A 24,933-nucleotide genomic window follows, 5' to 3' on the forward strand; every position below is an offset into this window, starting at 1 on the left:
GTTAGAAAAGGTAGGCTTTATTTGTGAGGAATTGGAGAGTTGAGCTAGGCGGGAAAGTGGTCTTTTGCTGGGCTGGGGTGTCTGTCTTACTACAGGTATAGGTTTAAAGCTTGCGAAGCATGCAGGAGGCTTCAAAATGGAAGAGGTTAACATAAGTACTCATCATTAGGATCATTAGGTCAGGGTCTCCTCTGGCCCCTGTTGAGATGAGTATTTTCCCATCAACTGAAGATAGGGATCAAACGGTGTCTCTTGAATTATTAAGAGTTGGATAGAAAGAATCAATTTCTGGGACATGTGTAGAGTTAGAAGAGATTTGCTGAAGATGAGAAGGACAGATGAGAGAAAAGTGAAAGGAAAAACACAGAAAAGGAAAATAAAGACGACTTTAGAACTGGTGATAAAAGCGTAAAGATGCCATTTGAAGAGTGTTTTGGTCTGCTGTAAATTAAAACTCTTGAGGGTCAAATTCTCTCCCACCACTTCCCCCTACCTCTGCCTTTGCTCCAGGCATCAGATTTCCTGTTTTGGCCTAAGGGAGCTCTTCTGGGCTTAAATATCATCTGCCTGGAGGCCACACAGGGAGGATAGCTACTTAATTTTTCCAGATTCTAGGTTCACCCACCCTTTATTCAGCTGGGGAGCTCAATGGCCCAGGGCCTCCAAAGAGATCCATCCTGCCAGAATGAAAACAAAACCCAGCCAAGTGGTGTAGACAGGTTGATGTGGATTTACAGAACAATTCAAACTCCAGTGTTCACTTTTCTCAGAGCTACTTCCCCACCCAAGTCCCTGGGGCAAGCATCCCTGAGATAAGTAAGCTACACTCTCCTGTTAACTTCTCCAAAACTTTTTGGTACAACTGCATCCTGATCTGGGGTGGACACCTCCATTTCCTCTCCAACTCTCAGCTGCTTCTCCCAACCCTTGGAATGCCTCAGTCTCCTGCACTTCTCTCTCCACCTGCCTCCTCTAAGGAGTAACTAACTGCTTCCCTGCTCCCTCAGAAACCCAGAGCCATACACTTGACTGGCACTATGGTAAAGGCCTTAAGGTCTTGGTGTCCTATACTTACCACACCAGGTTGGGAGAGGAAGGTGTAGGATGACACCTCTTTTCCCTTCCCTACCTCTCATGCCATGCCCCCAAACTCAGACATAGCCATGTTCACTCACAGTCATACAAACAACCATGCACGCACAGCGGCGAAGAGAGGTGGGATGGGGAGGAAGGGAAGTTTGCACCAACCAGCTCATGAATGCAACTTGAAAGATTTCACACGGCAAAAGGCAAAAAAACACACACACATAAATTTAAAAATAAAGAAGTACATGCCCCTCCCACAGTCTCTTTCTTCATCCAGGCCCCTCCATGTAAACCCAGAAGCTTCCTACTCCTTCTGGTCCAGCTGGAGCTTTTACAGTGCCTGGGTCTTCAGTTCAACAGGTTCCCCTGTGCCCTCTGGTTGTCCATTGGAGTCACTGGGCCTGGCACCCTTGAGAATAGACAGTCTCTCAGAAACACTCTTGAGCCGGGGGAAGAGGAGAAAGTCGTAAAGGAGACTGCCCAGGCCCGCGCCAATGATTGGGCCCACCCAGTACACCTGTTAGAAGAGGAAAGGGATAATCAGTTTTGGGGAGGCAACCCAAGAGCAAGGCTGCTCTTTTTCCAATCTCACTGCTGAAAAACAAACATCCTGCACTTGGCACATACAATTGGGCACTATTTAAGCAGAAATCAGTGTCTGTTTATTTGTGGTTTTTTGGGTTTTTTTTGGGGGGGGGCACACCCACAAACCCGAGTGCAGTTGCAGTGGCAAAGCCGGATCCTTAACCCACTGAGCGAGGCCAGGGATGGGAACTGCAACCTCATGGTTACTAGTCAAATTCGTTTACACTGTGCCACAAAGGGAACTCCAAAAGTTTCTTTTTAATTGTGGTAAGATACACATAACATAAAATTTACCATCTTGGGAGTTCCCGTCGTGGCTCAGTGAAAATGAATCTGACTAGTATCATGAGGACATGGGTTTGATCTCTGGCCTCACTCAGGGGGTTAAGGGTCTGGCATTGCCGTGAGCTGTGGTGTAGGTCGAAGATGCAGCTCGGATCTGGCATTGCTGTGGCTGTGGTGCAGGCCAGCTGCTACAGTTCCGATTGGACCCCTAGCCTTGGAACCCTCCATATGCCGTGGGTGAGGCCCTAAAAAAGACTAAAAAAGACTACATTTTGTTTATCCATTAATTTGTAAGGATTGGATTGTTTCCTCCTTTTGGCTGTTGTGAATAATGGTGCCATGAAAATGGATATACAATTTTGAATTTTTTTGTTGTTGTTGTCTTTTCTAGGTCCGCTCCCGTGGCATATGAAGGTTCCCAGGCTAGGGGTCAAATCGGAGCTGTAGGCACTGGCCTGTGCCAGAGCCACAGCAACTTGGGATCCCAGCCACGTCTGTGACCTGCATCACAGCTCACCGCAGTGCAGGATCCTTAATCCACTGAGCAAGGCCAGGGATCAAACCTGCAACCTCATGGTTCCTAGTCGGATTCGTTAACCACTGAGCCACGACAGGAACTCCTGAAAAATTTTTTGAGTTATTTTCATATGTTTGGCTGGCATATGGCCAAACGACACAAAAATGGACAGTTTTTTTTTTTGTTTTGTTTTGTTTTTTGGCCATGACTGTGGCTTATGGAAGTTCTGGGCCTGGAGTTGAACCCATGCCGCAGCAGCAAGCCAAGCTGCTGTGGTGACAACTCAATATCCTTAACCTGATGTGCCAAAAGAAAACTCCAAAAATAGCCAATTTTTATTGAAGACGTTTAGGGGGCTAGGGGGGGAGGTTGTCTTTTTTTTTTTTTTTTTTTTTTAGGGCCAAACCTGCAGCATATGAAAATTCCCAGGCTAGGGATTGAATTGGAGCTATAGCTGCTAGTTTACGAGACAGCCACAGGAACAGAGAACTGAGCTGTTTCTGTGACCTACACCACAGTTCACAGCAACATCGGATCCTTTAATCCACTGAGGTCAATCCAGGGGTTGAACCTGGGTCCTCATAGATACTAGTCAAGTTCATTACCACTGAGCCACAACTGGAACTTCTATTGAGGCCTCATTCCATATCAGATTCTGTGCTAAATATTTCATGCGTAAAAGTTTCATACTTATTTGTCAGAACATCCCATTTTATAGTTAAGGAAACCAAGTTGCAGAATGATTGAGTTTGTTTGCCATGGTCACACACAAGGCTAGTAAAGTGCTAGAACTGGGATGAGGCTCAGGCCCATTTGTGCTCATACATACCCTGATCTCTGAGAGTAGAAGTTTCCTTCCTTTTCAGTAGTTTGTCCTCATGTCCCCTGGTTATTTTACTGGAGTTTTTGTCTGTTTTTTTGTTTTGTTTTGTTTTGTTTGCTTTTTAGGGCCATACTCTTGGCATACGGAGGTTCCCAGGCTAGGGGTCCAGTTGGAGCTACAGCTGTTCACCAACACCACAGCCACAGCAATGCCAGAGCTGAGCCTTGTCTGCAAACTATATCTCAGCTCACAGTAATGCCAGATCTTTAACCTACTGAGCAAGGCCAGGGATTGAACCCACAACCTCATGGTTTCCAGTTGGATTCATTTCCACTGTGCCACGATGGGAACTCCTGTTTTTGTTTTGTTTTGTTTGTTTTGTTTTTTTGGCTACACACTTGGCATGTGAAAGTCCCTGGGCCAAGGATCGAACTTGCACCACAGCAGTGAGCATTCCAGATCTTTGAACCACTGAGCCACTAGGGAACTCCAATAGCCCCCAGTTTTGGAATCCAGTGGATACTTAGTAAAAATCTCTGACTAACTAATATGAACAAAAACCTCTCTTTCTAGCAAAATAATGAATCTTGCTCACACAGGCAAGAAAACGCGGTGACAGCCCCCTTGGCTGACAGCTGGTACAGCACTCAACACATCCAGATGGAAAGCAGGAACCAAATCTGGAACCTGCAGTCCACACCCATCCATAAGGGCTTCAGGATTTTGCCCTTCTCCTCTCACTCACCCAGTGGTTGGTGAAGCTTCTGGTAAGAATGGCAGGAGCAAAGGAGCGGGCAGGGTTCATGCCTGCACCGGTATAATACATCTGCAAAAGACAAAGTTGTAACTGAGACACTTGCCCCCCTTCTCCACCCTAGCTTCTTTCCCACCACCCACTTGCCCCAGAGAGTTGGCACCTTGCTTCCAGCCAGCAGCAAGTAGGGAATGACAACCTGCACAGAAGTCCCACAGTGGAGTGAAGTCACCGATGCCCCATCTGGGGACAGACTATGGATCCCTAGGCAAAGCTTCCATTTACCCAAGATGCGTGCCTTACCATCTGGAGGTCAAGAAGGACTAGCTAATGCTAACACAAGGCAGAAGAACAGAGCAGGGTTGATTCCTCTGGGCTGATTGATACAGAGGGAGATGGGTAACGATTTGACAGTGAAGCAGTAAAATCAGAAAAAATTTTGGGGTCCCGGTATCTTTAAATGAGAGGTTACTCCCCTCTTCTGCTTACCCCAAAGAGGTGCCCCAGGGTGAGGGAGAAGCCAACAGCCAGGGCCACGGAGCCCAGGCGGCCATTCCGCCTCTCATCGTACGTGGCAAAGATGCAGAGCACGAACTGGAGTGTCAAGAAGATCTCCACTATGGTGGCCTGGCCCACGCTCACCCCAGGGTGCAACTGGGCAAAGGAAGAAGAAGGGAGGGAGCTCATTAGGGCTGCTGCAGCCTTACCTGCTCAAGGCTTCCCAGGCAGGAACTCCTTACGACAGCACTTCCCTGGAGAGGAGTCATCATACAACCACCTTCATAGTAATTGTATTTGTTCCTTAATTTATTCTAATAATACTCCTTCATGCTAGAAATAAATGTGCCTGCTTACATGGGTGAGGAAACGGAGGCCCCACAAGGTAAAATAAGTTTCTTCGAGAATCTGTAGGGTGGAGTTCCTGTTATGGCTCAGCAGAAATGAACCCAACTAGTATCCATGAGGATGCGGGTTCAATCAATCCCTGGTCCCACTCAGTGGTTTAAGGATCTGGCATTGCTGTGGCTGGGGCCTTCAGATGCAGCTCCAATTTGAACCCTAGCCTGGGAACCTCCATATGCTGCAGATGTGGTCCTAAAAAAAAAAAAAAAAAAAAAAAAAAAAAGAACCTGCAAGGTGTTAGGAGGGAAGCTGGGACCTGAACTCAGTTCCAGGGCTCTATGACTTCTTTACCTCTCCAGAGCACCTGTTGATTCTTCCCACCTTGAAACACACACTCACATACAATATCCCAGACCCCTGGGGAACTGATCCACCTGCACAGGCAGGAAGTGGGAGCTTCGGGTTCCCCTCGCCCCAATTGGCCAACCATTACCGTATTAAGTGCTAGGTTTCCTCGGACGGCAGGCGGGGTAACACTGTACAGAACAGCGGCTCCAGCCACTGCTCCCAGGAGCTGGGCTGCCATGTAGCAGAAGGCACGGAACAGAGACATCTGGGAGCCCACGAGGAAGGCGAAAGTGACGGCGGGGTTGACATGGGCTCCGCTGATGTGGCCCACAGCCTGCACCAGGGTAGCCAGGGCCAGGCCAAAGGCCAGAGCCACCTGTAAGACATGAAGTGGTCCCGGGGTCCAACGCAGTGAAGCCCCCAGCCCAAAGAAGACATAGAAGAGGGTGGCAAAGAACTCAGCAAATATGGCCCTCCAGAAGGAGGCTGACCGCAGTTCCCACATGGCAGGGGGGATGGGCACGATGCCTGGGTCCCTGATACCCCCCTGGCGCGATCTGGATGAACAGTCCCCTTTATAGAGGACTCTTAATCCCTGGGAGGGGCAGGCTGAGGTGGCTGGCCCAGCCTCTTAACCCCTTCACTGCTGCAGAGGGCCAGGCCCATGATCATTTTCTAAATGCAAATCAACTGCATTTTCCCCTCCCTTCTCAAATGGGAGGTGAGCAGAGCCATGGGTGTGAGGCGGGGTTGGGGGGGGTAGGGCCAGGGCTAGTGTGAGGCTCTGAGAGAAAGGGACCAAGAACAGGGGGACTGGAGGAGTCTGCCTTTCTCTTCATGTCAAAGTTGGGCTTCATAGTCCTGGCTGACATTTCCATTAGAACATTCTTCAAACTCTGCTTGGAAGGCCAGTCAAGCTGGATTCACTTCATGGAGTATGAGACTGTGCTCCTGGGGGCCTCCAGGCTCCTCTGAATGGGGCAGGGGTAAGGGTGGGGGTGGAGGTCAGGAGTAGGGTTCAGCAGTGAAGGTGGATAACTGAAGAGAATTCTTTAGTTCTCTGGGATTAGAGGGCCTTCTCCCATTGGCTGGTTTGGGCTGGAATCTGTGGACCCTGCAGCTCTGGGACAGAATAGTTCTGCTGTGTCTGGCTTTCTCCGAGCCCAGATTCCCTACCCCCAATCCATGCCAGCACCTCCTTTTCCAAATCCTCAGCCTGGCCTTTTAAACCACAAAGACAGAGAGCGGGGAAAAAGCTGCATCTTCTCCAGTGATGCTCACAGATCCTAGTCACCACTGCCGGTCCTCAGGGACTGCATGGGTTCGTGCTGCTTCTAGAACATGTCCCCTGGGCAGGAGAGAGGGTAGGACATCAGAGTGTTGAGAGCAGAGATTCTGACAACAGAAAAACTTTAATTCAGATGTGGATGAGGATACAAAATAACAGAACCAGTTTGATAAACAGTGGGGGTGTAAACTGTCATAATCATTTTGGAACACAGTAGAGCATCATCTTATAAAGATAGATAAGCACACATTTTCTGACCCTGGGATTTCACTTCTCACTTATATACCCGAGAGAAACTTTTCTATATCTGCACCAGGAGATGTGTACAAAAAGTTCAAAGTAGCACTGTTCACAACAGCAAAAAACTTGAAGCCACCCAAATGCCCATTGACAGAAAAATGGATGAATAAGCGATGGTATATTCACACAACGGACAATTATTCAGGGAATTCCCTTTGTGGCTCAGTGGTTAAGGAACCCGACTAGGAACCATGAGGATGCAGGTTCGATCCCTGGCCTAACTCAGTGGGTTAAGGATCTGGTGTTGCTGTGAGTTGTGGTGCAGGTTCCAGACGCGGCTTGGATCCCACTTTGCTGTGGCTATACCTGTGGCTATGGCATAGGTCAGCAGCTGTAGCTCCATTTTGACTCCTAGCCTGGGAAACTCCACATGCCGTGAATGCAGCCCTAAAAAGCCAAAAAAAAAAAAAAAAAAAAAGAAAGAAAGAAAATTATTTAGCAGTTAAAATGGGATATCATCACAGTAACACTTAATAGAAGGGGTAAATTTTTTTTTGTCTTTTTGTTTTTTTAGGGCCACACTTTCGGCATATGGAGGTTCCCAGGCTAGGGGTCTAATTGGAGCTACATCTGCCAGCCTGCACCACAGCTCACAGCCATGCCGGATCCTTAACCCATTGAGCGAGGCCAGGGATCAAACCTGCAACCTCATGGTTCCTAGTCAGATTTGTTTCTGCTGTGCCACGACAGGAACTCCCAGAAGGGATAAATCTTGGCAATAAAATATCATTTTAAAAAACCCCAGGAGTTCCCTTGTGGCTCAGCACAGGCTAAGGATCTGGCATTGTCACTGCTGTGGTTCTGGTTACAGCTGTGGCGTGGGATCAATCCCTGGCCTGGGAACTTCAGCAAAAAAAAAAAATAAAATAAAATAAAGAATAAGGGAATGTTAGGGAATAGGGCCCCACTTGGCTGGACTGGGATTTAATGGGGGAGAAGAGGAAATGTCTTGGCTTCAATAGGAGAAAGATTTGATCTATAGAAAAGGATGGTGGCTTTTCCTCTCCACAGGAATCTCATCTCCCAGATCAGCATTTTGCCAGCCTGTTCAAGCATCCCTGTTGGGTGTCCTGCCCCAGTTTGGAGATGGCTTTTCTAGGTCTGAGTGGGTGATGTTAGATGAGGAACAGTGGTTTCAGGTGCCTACTCTAGAGAAAACGGCAGCCGGAAAGAGGTGAGAGCTCCACTCTCATGTCAGTGAACATCTCTCACCTTGTCCTTTAGCCGTAGAGAGGAGCCTCTTTCCCACCCTGCCACCCCACCCCCAGTCGGTGCCCTTCCCAGGGGGCCCCAGGCATCTACTACTCACACCTTCTCACACCTGGGCATCCACTCTCCCTAGCCTTGGCCTTTCACTCTCCCACCAAGCTTTTTCTTTCCCTTAGCCCTTTGACCCCACACTCACTGAGGGAGGGGCTCACAGTGAAGGGAGAGACTCATTCTTTCACTCCCTAATCATCTTTATGGGAGTTCCCATCGTGGCTCAGTGGTTAATGAACCGGACTAGGATCCATGAAGATGCTGGCTCAATCCCTGGCCTTGCTTGTGGGTTAAGGATCTGGTGTTGCCGTGAGCTTTGGTGTAGGTTGCAGACTCGGCTCGGATCCCGCGTTGCTGTGGCTCTGGCGTAGGCCGGTGGCTACAGCTCCGATTAGACCCCTAGCCTGGGAACCTCCATATGCCGCAGGAGCGGTCCTAGAAAAGGCAAAAAGACAAAAAACAAAAACTAAAAACAATGGGAAAAAAATCATCTTTATGGACCTGGCTTTCAGGAGCCAGAGAGGTAAAGAGGAAAGCTGACTCGAGGTTCTGGAAGGCAGTGAGAAGAATTCCAGGGAAGACATGCTAAGGACATTCTCATCCCTCAACAGAAACAGAGTCAAGCACTGAGATGGAACCAATGCTGAACCAGCACCTGGGCCACTGGAATCTGCAAAGGAAGGCACCTTTGAGGAATTGCCTGGGAGCACAGGGGATTCCTGGGGGAGATACTCCTGGGGTCACCCAGGACACACCCCAGTTCATCTTTGTCTTCTTTCTGCCTAATTTGTTCATGTTTCTGCTATTAATCTACTCCATTCTTGTATTTGGGGTTTCTTCGAGGGGTTGTCAAAAAAATTTCCTTCTAGATGCTCCACCTTTCTCTCTTCTGGCCTTAAGTGAACAAACATACAAACATTTTTCAAATTTTTCACACTAGGAACTACGGAAATGGAGAAGAGTGATTTGTAAAATAACAAACTTGGGGTGGTTACAAGGTCATTTTAAGTCACAATGGCATGGAGTAGCCATCCTGGACTAGCATCCAGTTTTTTTGTTTTTTGTTTTGTTTTCTATTTTAGGGCCACACCCGCGGCATATGGAGGTTCCCAGGCTAGGGGTCAAATTGAAGATGTAGCAGCCTGGCCTACGCCACAGCCACAGCAACTCGGGATCCAAGCCGTGACTGCAACCTACACCAAAGCTCACGGCAACACCAGATCCTTAACCCACGAGCAAGGCCAGGGATTGAGCCAACATCCTCATGGATCCTAGTTCGGTTCATTAACCACTGAGTCATGAAGGGAACTCCTCTCATCTAGTTCTAAACTGCGGTTTATTCTTGGTTACTAACCTTCAAACTTCTAACCTATTTATATTCCTGGGGCTACTGACCCTAAGTTTACTCCCCCTTTAATAAAGAAGCCCATTGCTGGGGAGTTCCCTGCTATGGCCCAGAGGGTTAATGATCTGGCTTGTCTCTGTGGTGTTACTGGTTTGATCCCTGGCCTGGCACAGTGGGTTAAAGATCCGGTGTTGCTGCAGGTGTGGCACAGATGACAGCTCCAGCTCAGATTCCATCCCTGGCCCAGAAACTTCCATATGTTACGGGTGCAGCCATAAAAGAAAAAAGACTAAAAAAAAAAAAAAAAAAAGAAGAAGAAGAAGAAGCGCATTTCTGTCCCAGAGAAGTGCCCTAGGAAGCATAATCCATACGGGGGAGCAGGTGAATCTAGAAAGCTTAGTGAATCTGCAGGCAGAGCTATTGGTCTTGCTGCATTTTTCCACCGTGGGTCCTACGTGATTACCACAGCCATCTCTGAGGTTGCCCAGGACTGACTCATGACCTTTCTGAAGCTACTCCTAGGCACCCATGTCATCAGGACCTAAAAAATAAACCAAAATTGAGTTCCATAAAAATATCTACACGGCTGATCGTATAGGATTTATGGGATGTGCCCAAGCAATATACACATAAGTTAGCTGCCTTAAAGTATAAATGAACTGATTCATGAATTAATCAGCTATAAACATAATTTATGATTATTAAGTACTGGACCTTCTCTAGCAATCACAACGTGGTTGAATAGCAATGTGGTCCTGAGGGGCTGGGTGACCATCCATCTCTGCTTCCACCATGTGGAATCTCTCTCCCATCCCTGTACTCAGAATGCCAGGTCAGCATGTAACTCAGCTCCATTGTGTGGACAGTTTCAGTAGGACAAAGGCCCCAGCAAAGCACAAGCTAGCCTAGCAGCCCCTTTGGCTAGCTCCTGAGGGCCCCCCTTCTCTCTCTTTCTCTGGTTATGCTTTGCTGACTGCTGACTCCTGGCAAAGTCCAGAACAATCACCAAGCTCCGAGTGCACCCCCCCACCCCACTCAGAGTTAAGGGCTCCAATTAGCACTTGGATTGGGTCAGGGCCCCAACATGTTAGAAATGGGGTAATCCAAGAAATAGAGTAAACAGACCGGCCCATCCTGTCCTTGCTTCCTTCTCTACTTTCTTTCCTGGGGAGTCAGATACGACCTCAGTGCTCACTATGGGTCTGGTTCTGTTCTAAGCACTTTATATGTGTCATTTCAGATACTGGTATTCCCTAGGACTGTACCTTCAGTTCATTCCCTGCTTACCCTAGTTTATTATACCCTCTCCTTGGATGACTTCATCTTCATCCACCATTCCCTTGAAATGTATATCCATATAACTACAGAACATTTTCACCTATGTGAGTGTCTGCTCGACCACAGATTCAGCCTGTCCCAAATTGAACTAATTACCTTCCCCCATCCAAATATGCTTTTCCCTCTGTATGTATCCTTTCATTAAGTCAGAAACCTATGAATAAACTTTCCTTCCCTCATCCTCTCACTCCCATCTAACCAGTCACCAAAGTTCCATCCATTCTGCCTCTTAGAGAGTTGAGCCCACACCATGTCTCACCCGAGAACCCTAGCAGCCTCAGACCCTGACTAACCCTGTTTCTAGTCTCATCCCCTCCAAATTCATTCTCCTTGTCGCCGGCGGCTTTATTGTTGTAAAAGTACCAGTAATTTGTCATTTTCCTGTGTTCCCTTCGACAGTTCCTGAGTGCCTGAAGGACAGTCTTGTCATGGCATACATGACTCTTTTTTTAGGGCTGCACCCTCGGCACATGGAGGTTCCCATGCTAGGGGTGGAGTTGGAGGGGTAGCCGCCAGCCTATGCCAGAGCCACAGCAATGCAGGATCTGAGCTACATCTGCAACCTACACCACAGGTCATGGCAACGCCGGATCCTTAACCCACGAGCAAGGCCAGGGATCGAACCTGAAACCTCATTGTTCCTAGTCGGATTTGTTTCCACTGTGCCACGACGGGAGCTCCATGGCATACATGACTCTTCATCATCCACCCTCAACTTTTCCAATGGCTTTCCTTATCTCCGTAGCATGAGACTCTGGCCGTATTGTGCTTCTTGGTTTTCGTTTGTTTGTTTGTTTTTTGTTTTCCCTTCTTTTTTTTTCTTTTTAGGACTACACCTGAGGCATAGGGAAATTCCCAGGCTAGAGGTTGAATCAGAGCTGCAGCTGCTGGCCTATGCCACAGCTCATGGCAACACTGGACCCTTAACCTACTGAGCGAGGCCAGGGATTGAATCCACATCCTCACGGATATTAGTCAGGTTCTTAACCTGTTGAGCCACAACAGGAACTCCCAATATTGTGATTCTCAAAACCCCACTTTGCTTCATAACCCAGTGCTTTAGTCTAAGCTATTCCCTATACCTTGAATGTTTTTCCTTTTTTTCTCTGTCAAGTAAAATTCTATCACTTCCTAATTATTATGCATGGAAATGTTCAGAGTTACTTGTTCATTAGCAATGAGCCAGGTAAATCATCAGAATGAGGGTGAGCTTATCAGATGGATAGTCACCCTGTAAAAGTGAAATAATGCAAGAGATGACAGGTAAGAAACTATTCCCTGAGCGGAGAATAAAGTAATAGAGCTATGTCTGAGCGACAGTGTTAGAAATGTGCAGTAATTGCTTTAGCTCTCAGGATCAGGGTGAAACCAAAGGAGAAATACCCCAGAAACACAATCCTGGAACTTTTCTCTCATTACTGCCAAAATGCAAAGTATTGACAGAGCAGAACTTTTCCAAAAGAAGTATCACCTTCACACTTTTGCCCCTAGGCTTGAAAAGAATAGAAACCTTTTTCTTTTTTTTTTTTTTTGGCTTTTCAGGACCACACCTGCGGCATATGGAGGTTCCCACGCTAGGGATCCAATCAGAGCTACAGCTGCTGGCCTACACCAGAGCCCACAGCAACTCGGGATCCAAGCTGCATCTGTGACCTACACCACAGCCCACGGCATCTCGGGCTCCTTAACCCACTGAGCGAGGCCAGGGATCGAACCCGCAACCTCATGGTTCCTGGTCTAATTCATTTCTGCTGCGCCACCATGGGAACTCCCTAGAAATCTCTTTTTAAATTTTTAAATTTTTTTTTTTTTTTGGTCTTTCTAGACCCGCACCGGAGGCATATGGAGGTTCCCAGGCTAGGGGTCAAATCGGATCTGTAAGACTCGGGTCTATGCCACAGCCACAGCAATGCAGGATCTGAGCTGCGTCTGTGACAGATCCTTAACCCACTGAGTGACGCCAGGGATTGAACCTGCGTTCTCATGGATGCTCGTCGGGTTCGTTAACCCCTGAGCCAAGACGGGAACTCAGAAAAAAATAGAAACCTCTTATCAAGAGTTCCTCTTGTGGTGCAGCGGAATAGAATCCAAATAGGAACCATGAGGTTTCAGGTTCCATCTCTGGCCTCACTCAGTGGGTTAAGGATCCGGTGTTGCTGTGAGCTATTGTGTAGGTGGAAGATGCGGCTCGGATCCTGTGTTGCTATGGCTGTACTGTAGGCCAGCAGCTGTAGCTCCTATTCAACTACTAGTCTGGGAACACCCAGATGCCGCCAGTGCGGCCCTAAAAACAAAAAGAAAAAAAAAGAAACCTCTTCTCATGTACTGGGTGGATGAAAAGACTGGGCCAGGCTGACCCCTGGTGGAAGAAATGAGCCATTGCATCGAGCCATTGCATTGAGCCTTTGCATGCATAGAATGTTGGCACAAAACATTCTACACATTTATTTATTCAAAAACAGCGAACAAGTGTAGTTCTCCTCTGGCATAGCAGGTTAAGGATTCAGCGTTGTCACTGAATCAGCTTGGGTCACTGCTGTGGCATGAGTTCAGTCTATGGCCAAGGAACTTCCACAAGCCCGTGCCATGGGGATGGGGATAGGCCCCCAAAAGCAACAAATCAACCAACAAAAAGACAGTGAACACTTCCTTGTATTACAGGGTATAATGAGGTCCTGAAGCACAGAGAATAATGGATTTAATCCCCATTCTTAAGAATTCACACAAGGACCTACTATATAGCACAGGGACATCTACTCAATATTACGTAATAACCTATATGGGAAAAGAATATGAAAAAGAATGGATATATGTATATGTATAACTGACTCACTTTGCTGTACACCTGAAACTACAACACAATATTGTAAGTCAACTATATTCCCATAAAGTTAAAAATAATAAAAAAAGAAAAGAAAAAAGAGTTCACAATCTAATGGGTAAGATAGGTAGCTGCCTCTTTAAATATTCCCTAGGCAGCATTGGAGAGAATAGGAGACTAGTTAGGAGGCCAGTGCAGCAGTTTAGGGAAGGAATAACATGATAGAGATTTAATAACAATCTCTGAAGTGAGGGAGACAAGGATATCAAGGACTTCCAGGTTTCTGGCCTGGGCAAGTGGGTGGTTGTGGGCTTCATTTCACTGAGTCAGGGAATTGAGGAGGAAGGGGAGGAGGTGGATGTTTGTGTAGGAAGGCACAAATAGCTTTAGACATGTTAAATCTGAGGTAACTAGGGGACATACAGGTAGAAATGTCTAATAAGCTGTTGGATATACAGATCTGGAACTCAGGAAAGAAATAAGGTGTAGAAGTTCCCATTGTGGCTCAGTGGTTAACAAACCCAACTAGTATCCACGAGGACTCGAGTTTGATCCCTGGCCTTGCTCAGTTGGTTGAGGATCTGGCATTTCCATGAGCTGTAGTGTAAGTCGCAGACATGGCTTGGATCCTATGTTGCTGTGGCTGTGGCACAGGCCAGTGGCTACAGCTTCAATTGGCCCCCTAGCCCGGGAAGCTTTATATGCCAAGGGTGCGGCCCTAAAAAAAAAAGAAAGAAAAGAAAAGAAATATGGGGTAGAGATTTTGAGAGTTCTTTTCCAATAGATGATAGTGGACTCCACCAGTGTGGATGAGATACTCTAGAGAAAATGTGTCTATTTGGGAAGAGGACATTAGCTGAGGTCTTGAGCAAACTGGGGCTCCCCCACCTGCTTTACCTCCCCCCCTTTTCTTTTCTTTTATGGCGGCACATGTGGCATAAGGAAGTCCCCAGGCTAGGGGTCAAATCAGAGCTGCAGCTGCAGGCCTATGCCATAGCCACAGCAATAACAGAACTGAGCTAAATCTGCAACCTATGCCACAGCTTGAGTTAATGCTGGATCCTTAACTCATTGAGCTGGACTAGGGCTCAAACCCACATCCTTGTGCATACTAGTCTGATTTATTTTTTTATTTTTTTATTTTTTTAAGGCTACACCTTCAGCACATGGAAGTCTGTTGCTGGCCTACACCACAGCCACAGCAACTCGGGATCTGAGCTGCGTCTTCGACCTACACTACAGCTCACAGCAACACTGGAAACTTAACCCACTGGACGAGGCAAGGGATTGAACCGGAGTACTCACAGATACCAGTAGGGTTTGTTAACCACTGAGCCACAATAGGGACTCCACTAGTCTGATCCCTAACTTACTGAGCCACAATGGGAACTCCTGCTTAACCATTTTTGCTTTGCAAACTATAGCTATGGTTTCTGGGAAGTCTCTCTCCAACACACCCTCATATGTTAGAGTAATGTATTCTCCTTTGCCTGTATCGCATCAGATTGCAGCTGCCAATATTCTCATCTATCTCTCCACTAGATTGCAGACCTTTGAAAGAGGGACTCTGGTGAGAAAGACGATGGTAGGCAGCAGTCCTATCATGTAAAGCTTTATGACAATGCCAGCAAATTTGGTGCAGATACATTGAAAGATTTTAGTTAGAGGAGTGCATCATCAGATTTGTGACATAAAATCACTCTGTAGTGTGGACATTGGATTAAAGCAGTCGGATGGAAACTGGAGACCAGTTTATAAGCTACTACATTCATTCATTTATTTAGCTTTATTTTTGGCCGCACCATAGCATATGGAAGTTCCTTGGAGGAGGGATCTGCAGCAGGGACCTGGGCCACAGAGACAATCCATATCCTTAACCACTGCACAACATCAGGAACTCCCAGGTTACATTTAAAACAAAAAAGCCCCAATTCATATCAAGGATAACAGTGGCCTGAGCAAGGGACATATCCACAGCATGGGTGGTTGTAATGCTAAAGCAGGGAAATTTTATTGGGCTGGCCAGCAGAATGTTGAGATCTTGAGGAAACTGGGGCTCTCCCACCTGAAGTGAACAGTCTGAAACGCAGGGATGTAGAATATCAAGAAAATAAAAATGTTAAAAATGTAGGCCCGCCATAATCACCCATCTCCTAAGTTCCATTCTGAACCAAAATAGTGATATTTCTCTGTTGTTAAACCTTCCATTGCCAGCGCTGAAAACACAAAACCAACATTTATAGTACTCAGTATTTATTAGTACAACCACTTACCCAGTGGTTGCTATTTGTCAAGATGTATCCTAGATTGTTCTCTGGTTTAATTTTTACTAGGGCCTGACGGCTAGACATTTTTCTGTTCTACAAGTGAAACCATTAAGGCTTAGAGAAGTTAACTGATTTGCCCAAAGCCAAACAGAGGAGCCGGGTTCGAATCCAATTATTGCTTAATTCTTTTTTGTTGTTGTTGTTGTTGTCTTTTTGCCATTTCTTGGGCCGCTCCCCGCGGCATATGGAGGTTCCCAGGCTAGGGGTCGAATCGGAGCTGTAGCTGCCAGCCTACGCCAGAGCCACAGCAACGCGGGATCCGAGCCGCGTCTGCGACCTACACCACAGCTCACGGCAACGCTGGATCGTCGACCCACTGAGCAAGGGCAGGGACCGAACCCTCAACTGAATGGTTCCTAGTCGGATTCGTTAACCACTGAGCCACGACGGGAACTCCTAATTACTGTTTAATTCTAAGATCTGTACGTCTAGCCATTTTGCTACATCCTTTTTCTAAAGATCCTATTTAGTTAAAACGTGAGCAGCTTTCCTCTCTGCAGAAAAACTTTATAAATTGGACCAAGCACGGGTGAAACCAAACAGAACTCACTAAAATGGCGGCTCCCTGCCAGGCGCTGGCTCCCCTACGTCATCACACCGCGCGACGCCCCTTGCGCGCAACGTGTGATGGGAACCCGCGGGAGGAAAGCCGGGTCTCAGATGGGGGGCGTGTCCTCTTCATCCGGAGCGCAAGATGGCGCTGCCCTTTGCACGTCCACTGTGCCTGTGCCGCTGGGGAGCCAAAAGGTTAGGGATTGCTGCCGCGGAAACCCGCAGAGGTAGGATTACCCCCTTTTATTCTCTTTCACTTCCAAGGTAGTTTCGGTCTGTTATTCTTAGAGCCTGCTCAGAGAAACAACTCCAGTCCCTTCGATTCGTTTCCCCTCCCCCATCTGCGTTGGTCTTGAGATTCCAAACTTGGGACCTTCTCTGGTTTCCTTAAATTCTAGGGCTTTCCCAGTCCAAGCTTTTCGGCTTCTTGGGCTATCCATACTAAAGTGCCCCCACTGTCGTTCTCGCTTGAAATTCTGATTCACGTTTCCTGGTAATCTCATGACTGTCTGCTTCAGATCAGAATATGTGTATGTCGCTAGCTCTAGAGTTCTAGCTCACCTCATTATCCCGTTTCTCTTCTCTGCCCGGCAGGCGTCAGTTTCAAACTGGAAGAAAAGACAGCCCACAGCAGCTTGGCCCTCTTCAAAAGTGACACAGGTGTCAAATATGGCATGGTGGGATTGGAGCCCACAAAATTGGCCCTGAATGTGGAGCGCTTCCGGGAGTGGGCAGTGGTGTTGGCAGACACAGCGATCACCAGTGGCAGACACTACTGGGAGGTGACAGTGAAGCGCTCACAGCAATTCCGGATAGGAGTGGCAGATGTGGACATGTCCCGGGATAGCTGCATCGGTGTTGACGACCGTTCCTGGGTGTTCACCTATGCCCAGCGCAAGTGGCACACCATGTTGGCCAACGAGAAGGCCCCTATTGAGGGCATTGGGCAGCCAGAGAAGGTGGGGCTGCTGCTGGAGTATGAGGCCCAGAAGCTGAGCCTGGTGGATGTGAACCGGGTTGCTGTGGTCCATACACTACAGACAGATTTCCGGGGTCCAGTGGTGCCTGCCTTTGCCCTTTGGGATGGAGAACTGCTGACTCACTCAGGGCTTGAGGTACCAGAAGGCCTCTAATATGTCCATCACTGAAGTCCCTAATCATGCTCTTGGCCAGCCTCCTGCTCAAAAAGTGTCCGAAACCTTTTAATTGTGGCCCAAGCAAGTACCAGCTCCCACCTGTCACTAGTTCAGTGACAGGTCCTCTGTGCAATATCTCAGTCGTCTTTGTTTCCCGTCCTGTGAAAGGTAGGCATACAGCCAGCCACCCTCTCCCCTCCCCCAAACTACTGCCAATTTCCTAGGCTACCATGAATGTACTTTCTCAGACTGTATTCAGTCCTGGAGTCTTACCTTTCAGCTTTGTTAGAATTTATTCATCACTGTGCTACCTCTTCCTCCCTTTGCCCACACATAACTTGTTTTGGGGGCTCTACGGAATCTCTCCAGAGTAAATCCTTTCTACCTCTGGCTGAAGGAGTGGTGCAGTCAATGACTTGGCCCTTTCTGTACAGTACACAGAGTCTGGGCTCTGGCTCCCTCAGAAAGTGCTTTACAGACTGTGTCAGAATGTTAACAGCCTTCCTTTCTATATCTCAATGTTACAGACTCTCAGCCCCACACAGCTGTAGCTCTTCTCACCCCGAGTCCATCTGCCTTAATTTGTAAACCTCTAACGCCTGGTCAGTCTTGTAGTCATTGGGCCAGTTAAAATCATGACTGGGGGGAAGAGACACTTGGGGGATGCTGAGGGGATTAGTGCTAGAAACTTTATTCTTGAGAAGTTCTGTCTTCATTTCTGCTATAGTTGTAACTTCCAGAGGGAGGAGGGAGGCCTGAGGTCTTGCACAGTCCATTTTGGGGCCTGCCCAGACCCAAGCATTTACTTGGCAGCAGAATACACTTAACCTAAAGCAGTATTTGGGATTGAGGAAAACTTTGTGGGGTGAGTATGTATGTAAAATATGTATTGTTGGGCTTTTTCTGACCCTGTGGTTCCATCTTATTCTACCTTTATGATGGTGATGCAGCTGGATGCCCCTAGGAGAGAAAGAGAAGGACTGGGTCTAGCAAAAATGATTTGTGTAATTAAAGTTTATTTGAGCACAAAATACTTTCTCTGTCTATAAAATTGCTCTTAGTGGTAGCAGCAGCATTTCCTAGCTAAGGAGGGCACATCTCTCCAGACTACTAAAGCCTGCCCCTCTCCCTCCCTCCCTCCCTCTTCTGTCTCTCAGAGGAGGGGACCTGGGTAAAGACCTGGAATGATTCAGAGTGGGCTAAGCTATTGGCTTGTCCCTTGAAGAAGCCCACAGTCTCCATGGATAATTCTACATCAGGTGTCCACAAAGGCACTTCTCTAAGCTCTGTCTGCCAAGGGAATGGGGTATTTTGACTCTCAGAAAGCACTGGCCTAAGTCTTGGTCCTCACTGAAGCAGCACAGCTCTCTGTAGCATTTGGTGGTTATGTGTTAAGTGTGTGGTCAGTTGGTGCTTGTTTTTGTGCAGGGACCATGCATGCCCCATGCTCACACCATGCTCTCCAAGTTCTCTTTGGACAAGGCCTCAGCTGCTGCTTCAGCCTGAGTCTCGGATGGGGTGTATGAGTCCTGGTAATCTTGTAGCAGTTTCACCACCTCCAGGTGGTTGAACTGCACAGCATCATCCATGGGAATGTTGCCCCACCTGAGAGGAGGAACGAAGAGTACGATCAGGCAAAGAAGACATCAGGAGTGCCTTGGTTATAGACATAACTGTTGTGGCTGGAGGCAGTGGTGGAGGAGCTGCTGCTCACCTCCCATCTCCTCTTTTAGCTTAATCCTACTCACCTGTCCTTGACAAATGGATTCACTTTGCAAGCTTCAATCAGGAATTTAACAACATCAGTGTGTCCTAGGAAAATGGGTAGAAGGAAAATGAGAGGGTATAGATCCTGACTCTTTTGGTGTTCCCGTTAGTACAGCTGGAGTCTGAACTAAGAGGGGAAGGGGAAATGCCTCATCCGATTTTTGCTTCCTGGGCCACCCAGTAACAGTCATCTGGCAAACTGATGGGCATCTGGACAAAACTGGTTGGTGCCTCTATAAACTTGGCACATACCATGGGGGATACTCGCTAGAAAGAAAGGTCTTAGGATCTGCTTCCCCTCTTATTTAACCTTCAGATACCTTCAGCTGCAGCAACATGCAGAGCTGTGCGGGAGTCATAGTCTTTCTGTTCCATGTCCATGGCTGACAAGGCAAACCTGAGGTGAGTGGAAAGTAGCTGGAGTTACCCAGTTTAGCCTAGAATCAGTGGTATCCTTTCTGAAGTGGGGTCAGTCTGAATGGGTTCCAGAAAAAGCCAAACAGAACTTATGCCAAGATCTGTAGACCTCATACTATCTGTGTTCTCTACCCAGGTGAGACTTACTCTTGCATCAGAGGGATGAGAGTGTGATGGTTCCAGAAACATCACTGCCTACCTGTAGTAGGGGCCCAGGACATGTCTGTTGATGTTGGTAACCCATTTGAGGCAGGGTACTTACCTACCACCTAGAACTCTCCTTTTAACACCCAGGGTATTCATAACAGTGACCACCATTAATTAAGTTCTTTGGAATTCCTGTCATGGCTGGAGTTTGTTGTGGCTCAGTGGAAACGAATCTGACTAGTATCCAGGAGGACACAGGTTTGATCCCCGGCCTTGCTCATTGAGTTGTGGTGTAGGTCACAGATGCTGTGTGGATCTGACAGGGCTGTGGCATAGTCTGGCAGCTGTAGCTCCGAGTCTCCCCCTAGCCTGGGAACCTCCATATGTCACAGGTGCGGCCTAAAAAGAAAAAAACAAAAACCCAAAGTTCTCATCATATGACAATCACTGTACTTTTTTTAAAAAAGAAAAAACCTGGAGTTCCCGTCGTGGCGCAGTGGTTAACGAATCCGACTAGGAACCATGAGGTTGAGGGTTCGGTCCCTGCCCTTGCTCAGTGGGTTAATGATCCGGCGTTGCCGTGAGCTGTGGTGTAGGTTGCAGACGCGGCTCGGATCCTGCGTTGCTGTGGCTGTGGTGTAGGCCAGTGGCTACAGCTCCGATTCGACCCCTAGCCTAGGAACCTCCACATGCCGCGGGAGCAGCCCAAAGAAATAGCAAAAAGACCAAAAAAAAAAAAAAAAAAAAAAGAAAAAACCCTTTAAATGTAATCTCTGTCCATTCAGTCTGACTCTAAGACTTAAGCACTTAATTATTTTGCTATGTTGACAGCTAACAAGATCTCTGACCTACCAGTAGTATCTTATTGTGTTTATTTGGTCACAGTAGAAGTACCTTCGAAGAGCTGAGACATCTCCACTATAGGCAGCAAATAACAGGTTCACCACAGTCTTGTTCTGGAAAACAAATTATACCCATCTGAGAGTAACTATGACTTAACCCACTCATGCCCAGCTCTGTCCTGTCACCCTCCCCCATGGATGCCTAACCAAGGGGTTCACTGAAGTCTTATGGAATGTTCTCTTCTGAAATAGTCTTAACAAGCCACCTGGGGTTTTCCTCACCCTAATTTCTCCCCCTTCACGCCGTGGGTCTAATTTCCGTGTGCAGTGCCTCAGGTTGTCATAGTTGTGGAAATTGAAGAGAGACACCAGCTTCTAGAATGGTAAGACAAAGAGACTGTTAACTTCCTGTACTGAGGAGGAGCTCAGAATTGCTTTATTTTCTCATTTAAATATATTAAGTACTATATGCAAAGTAACTCACCTGGCAGAAGCTGACACCCCTGTAACTGTTCCCCAGCTTGTCCAGGGGAGGCGACAGACACATCATTCCCATGACATTGGGCACCACCAGGAGGATGGCTCCTGACACGGCCGACTTGGCTGGCAGGCCCACCTTGGGGACAAGGTTGGAATTGAGGATGAACTACAGATGCCCTGAGTCTGGGTTAACAAGTTAGTCTATCCCAAATGATGGCAAGGCCACACCTGTCTCAACCATTTGGTTTAATTAGTGTTCCTTATTCCTGTTTCTCCCCCCCGCCCCTTAAATTTATGGCTTCAGTAAGAAAATAGAGTATCTTCTCTGTGCCTGATGCTGTTTGGACCAGGACAAAATCTCTCAGTTAACTTACATTCTGACGGTAGGAGATAGACAATGAACAGGTAAACAAATATAATAATAATCACAACTTATGATAATACATTCGGAAAAAAGCAGGGTGCTGTGACAGAGAATGCAGTGGGAAGGAGAGTCTGCTAGAGAAAGCGTGGTCGGAAAAGCCTCTCTTTGGAAGTGACATTCTGGAGAACTGCAAGCCATATGAAGGGTGGCAGAGGAGTGGTTCTGAAGCCACACCATCATGTGTTTGAGACCGAGGGACTAGCCGTGTGTGACAAACTCCCCTAAGGACTCAGCCTAACTTCCTGGCTGGAAGTGAGTGAGTGAGTGAGAGGCAGGAACACGCGTCCACCTCAGAGACTCGGTGTCTTCTGGGCTCTGGGCTCACAGCAAATGGGTGGCAGGGCCAGAAGCACTTACGTGAAAGGCAAACTGCCCCGAGAAGTCGTACATGCCGCAGGAGTGCATGAGGCTGAGGGTGTTGCGCACTGCTTCAGCGCTCAGCACGCTCTCACCCGTGATGGGGCAGATCCCGCCGTTGGCCAGAGTGGCTGCCATGACACTGCCTGATTCGCAGGTCACCTCCACGGAGCACAGCTGCAGAGACGAGGCAGAGGTGGACTGAATGCTGTGCCTTTGGGTGTAAGCAGTGTTCTTGGCATCCTGGTCCTTCAACAAGGTCCCCTGCTGTTTCTGAAGGACACTAGAACCACTGGAGTTGAGCAGCCCTCTTGTGGGTCAGAGCAAGGAGGGCATCATGTCCTTTTCCCTTGGCCCTGGGCTGATCAGCAGCATTTGCTTACCTGGAAGTAGAGATCGAGGGCAGCCATCATGTCCACCCCTTTGGGAAAGCACTACAAGGAAGAAGAGGGGAGAGTGTTTCTCTCTGGGGGCGGGGATTAGCAGTCCCAGACGGTCACAGGGCCAGGATCTCAGCCAAAGTCCCCAACCCTGACTGCCCTGCCACCAGCCGCAGAATTCCCAGAGACTTTATCTGCCCGCCTCTCCCTGTTACCTTCTTTTCCTTCAGATAATAGCCGATGGCATAATTCCGATCCCCTGTTTCCTTCTCTGACTGGAATCTGAAGCAAATACCCAGTTTAGTACTTGACATTGAGGGGTGTTGAGGAGAAGGGGGGAAAATACCTTCCCTGAGAGAGACACATGTCAAACTAAAGCAGCACCTTTATAAATTCTCACAGTAATACTGGAGGAAACTTCTGAACCTGAGCAAGCACTGGGCCCAAGTTTATTGAAAAGTGTGAAAAACAAAACCCAAAATAATCTAGTTATCTAGTCTAGGAAAAATGTGAGGTTTCTGGCTTTCAGAGGGTTGGCAAGAAAGGGTCCAGGTGTGGAGCTCCCTTGTGGCTCAGTGGGTTAAGAATCTGGCATTGTCACTGCTGTGACATAGGATTCCTGGCCTGGGAACTTCTGCATATTGTGGGTGAAGCCCCCCCCCAATAAAAGAGAGGTGGGCACAGGTGCAAACTTTCACATGGTTTCTTTAAGTACTAAATAGAAATGGAACTTTTTTTTTTTTTTGTCTTTTTTCCTTTTCTGGGGCTGCTCCCGCGGCATATGGAGGTTCCCAGGCTAGGGGTCTAACCGGAGCTATAGCCGCCAGCCTACGCCAGAGCCACAGCAACGCGGGATCCGAGCCGAGTCTGCAACCTACACCACAGCTCACGGCAACACCGGATCGGTGACCCACTGAGCAAGGCCAGGGATCGAACCTGCAACCTCATGGTTCCTAGTCGGATTCGTTAACCACTGCGCCACGACGGGAACTCCACAATTTTTTTTTTTTTTTTTTTATGAAGTAAACAAATGTCATTGAAGGAGCACAGAGGACACCAGGAGACCAAAGTTCCCATGGGATTTCTTCCTCCTAAGATTTTTATCTCCTCTTCCTCCTCCATTCCATGACCCACCACACCCCCACCCCCCCACCCCCCCCCACACACACCCTGTCTCTCTCTCTCAGCTAATCCTGTGAATAAGGCCTTACGTGGCATTGCTGAAACCCATGTATTCATTCCCAGCCATTTTGTTCAGATATTGCAAGACCTGGAAGAGAAGAAAGGGGCATGGGAGGCACCACATGTGTGAAGACCCTGACCGAACACGTACAGGCTTGACTGACCCTTATGAACAACTCAGTCCTTATCCCAGCAGGGACTTCAGGAGGCTTTCCTCTCTGAGGCCAGCAGATTCCCACAGCTCTGGAAATAAGGCTTCTACTATTTTTTGGTGCACCATCAAAGTGGGGTTAGACCCAGGCACTGGGGCAGCTGGAGTGGACAACATGCCATGGAGACAAGCAGCCAAGGGCTGAGCAGCAAGGGAACTTACAAAATCAAACTTCTCTGCTTTATTACAGTCCATCTGCAAAGAGGGAAAAAGAGATGTCAGTATTCTCAGCCTAGAAGGGTGACAGGGTCAGAAGGACCTAAGGGAGTTGAATGTTAGACTGGTTTTGCTACTGGGCAAGTGTTGCAGTTTACAGTGACTTTAAAAAAAAAATTTTTTTTTTTTATATCCATGTACATCTAGTGATCTTAAAACCCAAATCATTGATTTTATTATTAAGTGACGAGTACAGATTAGCTCACCCATCTATAAGCCTCACCCATCCCACTTCCTTCCTCAAAGTCAACCCTCATCTCTGACTCCCACATTCATTTTCCTGATTCCGGTCCTGACCCCAAACCCCACCAGTATTCCTGATCCCCATTACACCCCAGGCTGGAGCCTTAGTCTTTCCTATCCCTGACTCCCATAGATGTCTCCCAGGCTGGAGTGAGTGATGGGAATGGGAGAAGGGTGTGTATCGCTTACATTATAATATTTAACAATTACAATTCAATTACATTGATAATGGAAATAAAGCTAAAGGTTTTAGCTGGGAGGCAGGTCACTAGGGCCTGTTTAGATGAGAATGGGATGAGGCAGGTCCCAGATACAGGGTTGTAGATAGAGCTGTCCCAGAACAAGGGGAGAGTCTGAGCCTGGTCCCCCCTACTCTCCAATTGCTTCCTGTATGTGTCAACCATAGTGTCAACACCACAGGGACTCTGATAACTGAGTCCCTGGGGGGAGGGTTCCTAACACCACCTTCCCCAGGAGGGGCTGTGATTGGCTCTGGAGTGTTGCTGCCCACACTGCTCTCAGGTTCTTGCTTAAGCCCTGGGAGACCTACAGGTGACAGGCTGGCGTGACACCCTTGCTCAAGGCCAACTCACAGCTCCAGGTGACGTGAATAGCTGCCTAAATCTGGTCATTCACCCTTCCTTCTATGTGTCCCTCAC

At 47.8% G+C, this 24,933-nt stretch overlaps 3 protein-coding genes across 10 annotated transcripts in view; 1 reads left to right on the forward strand and 2 right to left on the reverse strand.

The window, feature by feature from the left end:
• Positions 1-17,146, reverse strand: MIP (major intrinsic protein of lens fiber). Of its 2 annotated transcripts, XM_021092895.2 has the most exons (6): positions 17,034-17,146; positions 6,437-6,589; positions 5,387-5,617; positions 4,540-4,704; positions 4,042-4,122; positions 1-1,603 (listed from the first exon to the last, which is right to left on the reverse strand). In XM_021092895.2, the coding sequence occupies exons 3-6, from the start codon at positions 5,504-5,506 to the stop codon at positions 1,418-1,420; spliced, it is 552 nt and encodes a 183-aa protein (XP_020948554.2). In that variant the 5' UTR covers positions 5,507-5,617; positions 6,437-6,589; positions 17,034-17,146; the 3' UTR covers positions 1-1,417. The 2 variants fall into 2 exon arrangements, with proteins under 2 accessions (XP_020948554.2, XP_084812200.1); XM_084956074.1 differs by lacking the exon at positions 17,034-17,146 and adding an exon at positions 15,867-16,519 and having other exon boundaries at positions 5,387-6,589.
• Positions 16,592-24,933, forward strand: part of SPRYD4 (SPRY domain containing 4) — a 10,682-nt gene continuing 2,340 nt past the window's right edge. Inside the window, exons 1-3 of one of the 3 annotated variants that reach the window (XR_002344303.2) lie at positions 16,592-16,699; positions 17,067-17,776; positions 19,692-19,777. Coding sequence is in view for 1 of the 3 variants with exons in the window: in XM_003481630.5 (XP_003481678.1) it covers positions 16,615-16,699; positions 17,067-17,605 (624 nt within the window). In the remaining 2 variants the exon portion in view is untranslated. Of the gene's footprint in view, positions 16,700-17,066; positions 18,640-19,691; positions 19,778-24,933 lie in introns of those variants that run through there. The other 2 variants (XR_014803377.1, XM_003481630.5) reach the window with 2 other exon arrangements.
• GLS2 (glutaminase 2) overlaps positions 18,605-24,933 on the reverse strand; it is a 13,320-nt gene continuing 6,991 nt past the window's right edge. For 3 of the 5 annotated variants that reach the window (XM_003481629.5, XM_084956008.1, XM_021092889.2), the window contains 11 exons: positions 23,978-24,010; positions 23,634-23,692; positions 22,638-22,704; positions 22,426-22,476; positions 22,043-22,219; positions 21,266-21,397; positions 21,064-21,156; positions 20,834-20,895; positions 19,696-19,772; positions 19,357-19,420; positions 18,605-19,213 (listed from right to left, as the gene is read on the reverse strand). In XM_003481629.5, coding sequence (XP_003481677.1) covers positions 19,057-19,213; positions 19,357-19,420; positions 19,696-19,772; positions 20,834-20,895; positions 21,064-21,156; positions 21,266-21,397; positions 22,043-22,219; positions 22,426-22,476; positions 22,638-22,704; positions 23,634-23,692; positions 23,978-24,010 — 972 coding nt within the window. In that variant the 3' untranslated portion in view covers positions 18,605-19,056. Of the gene's footprint in view, positions 19,214-19,356; positions 19,421-19,695; positions 19,773-20,791; positions 20,896-21,063; positions 21,157-21,265; positions 21,398-22,042; positions 22,220-22,425; positions 22,477-22,637; positions 22,705-23,633; positions 23,693-23,977; positions 24,011-24,933 lie in introns of all 5 variants that reach the window. The other 2 variants (XM_005663887.4, XM_021092890.2) reach the window with 1 other exon arrangement.

The sequence above is a fragment of the Sus scrofa genome, chromosome 5 (genome assembly GCF_054392235.1).
Source record: "Sus scrofa isolate SSC_HxYL_T2T_F1_AM1 chromosome 5, Sscrofa_HxYL_maternal_Yorkshire_Landrace_v2.0, whole genome shotgun sequence".
NCBI lineage: Eukaryota > Metazoa > Chordata > Mammalia > Artiodactyla > Suidae > Sus > Sus scrofa.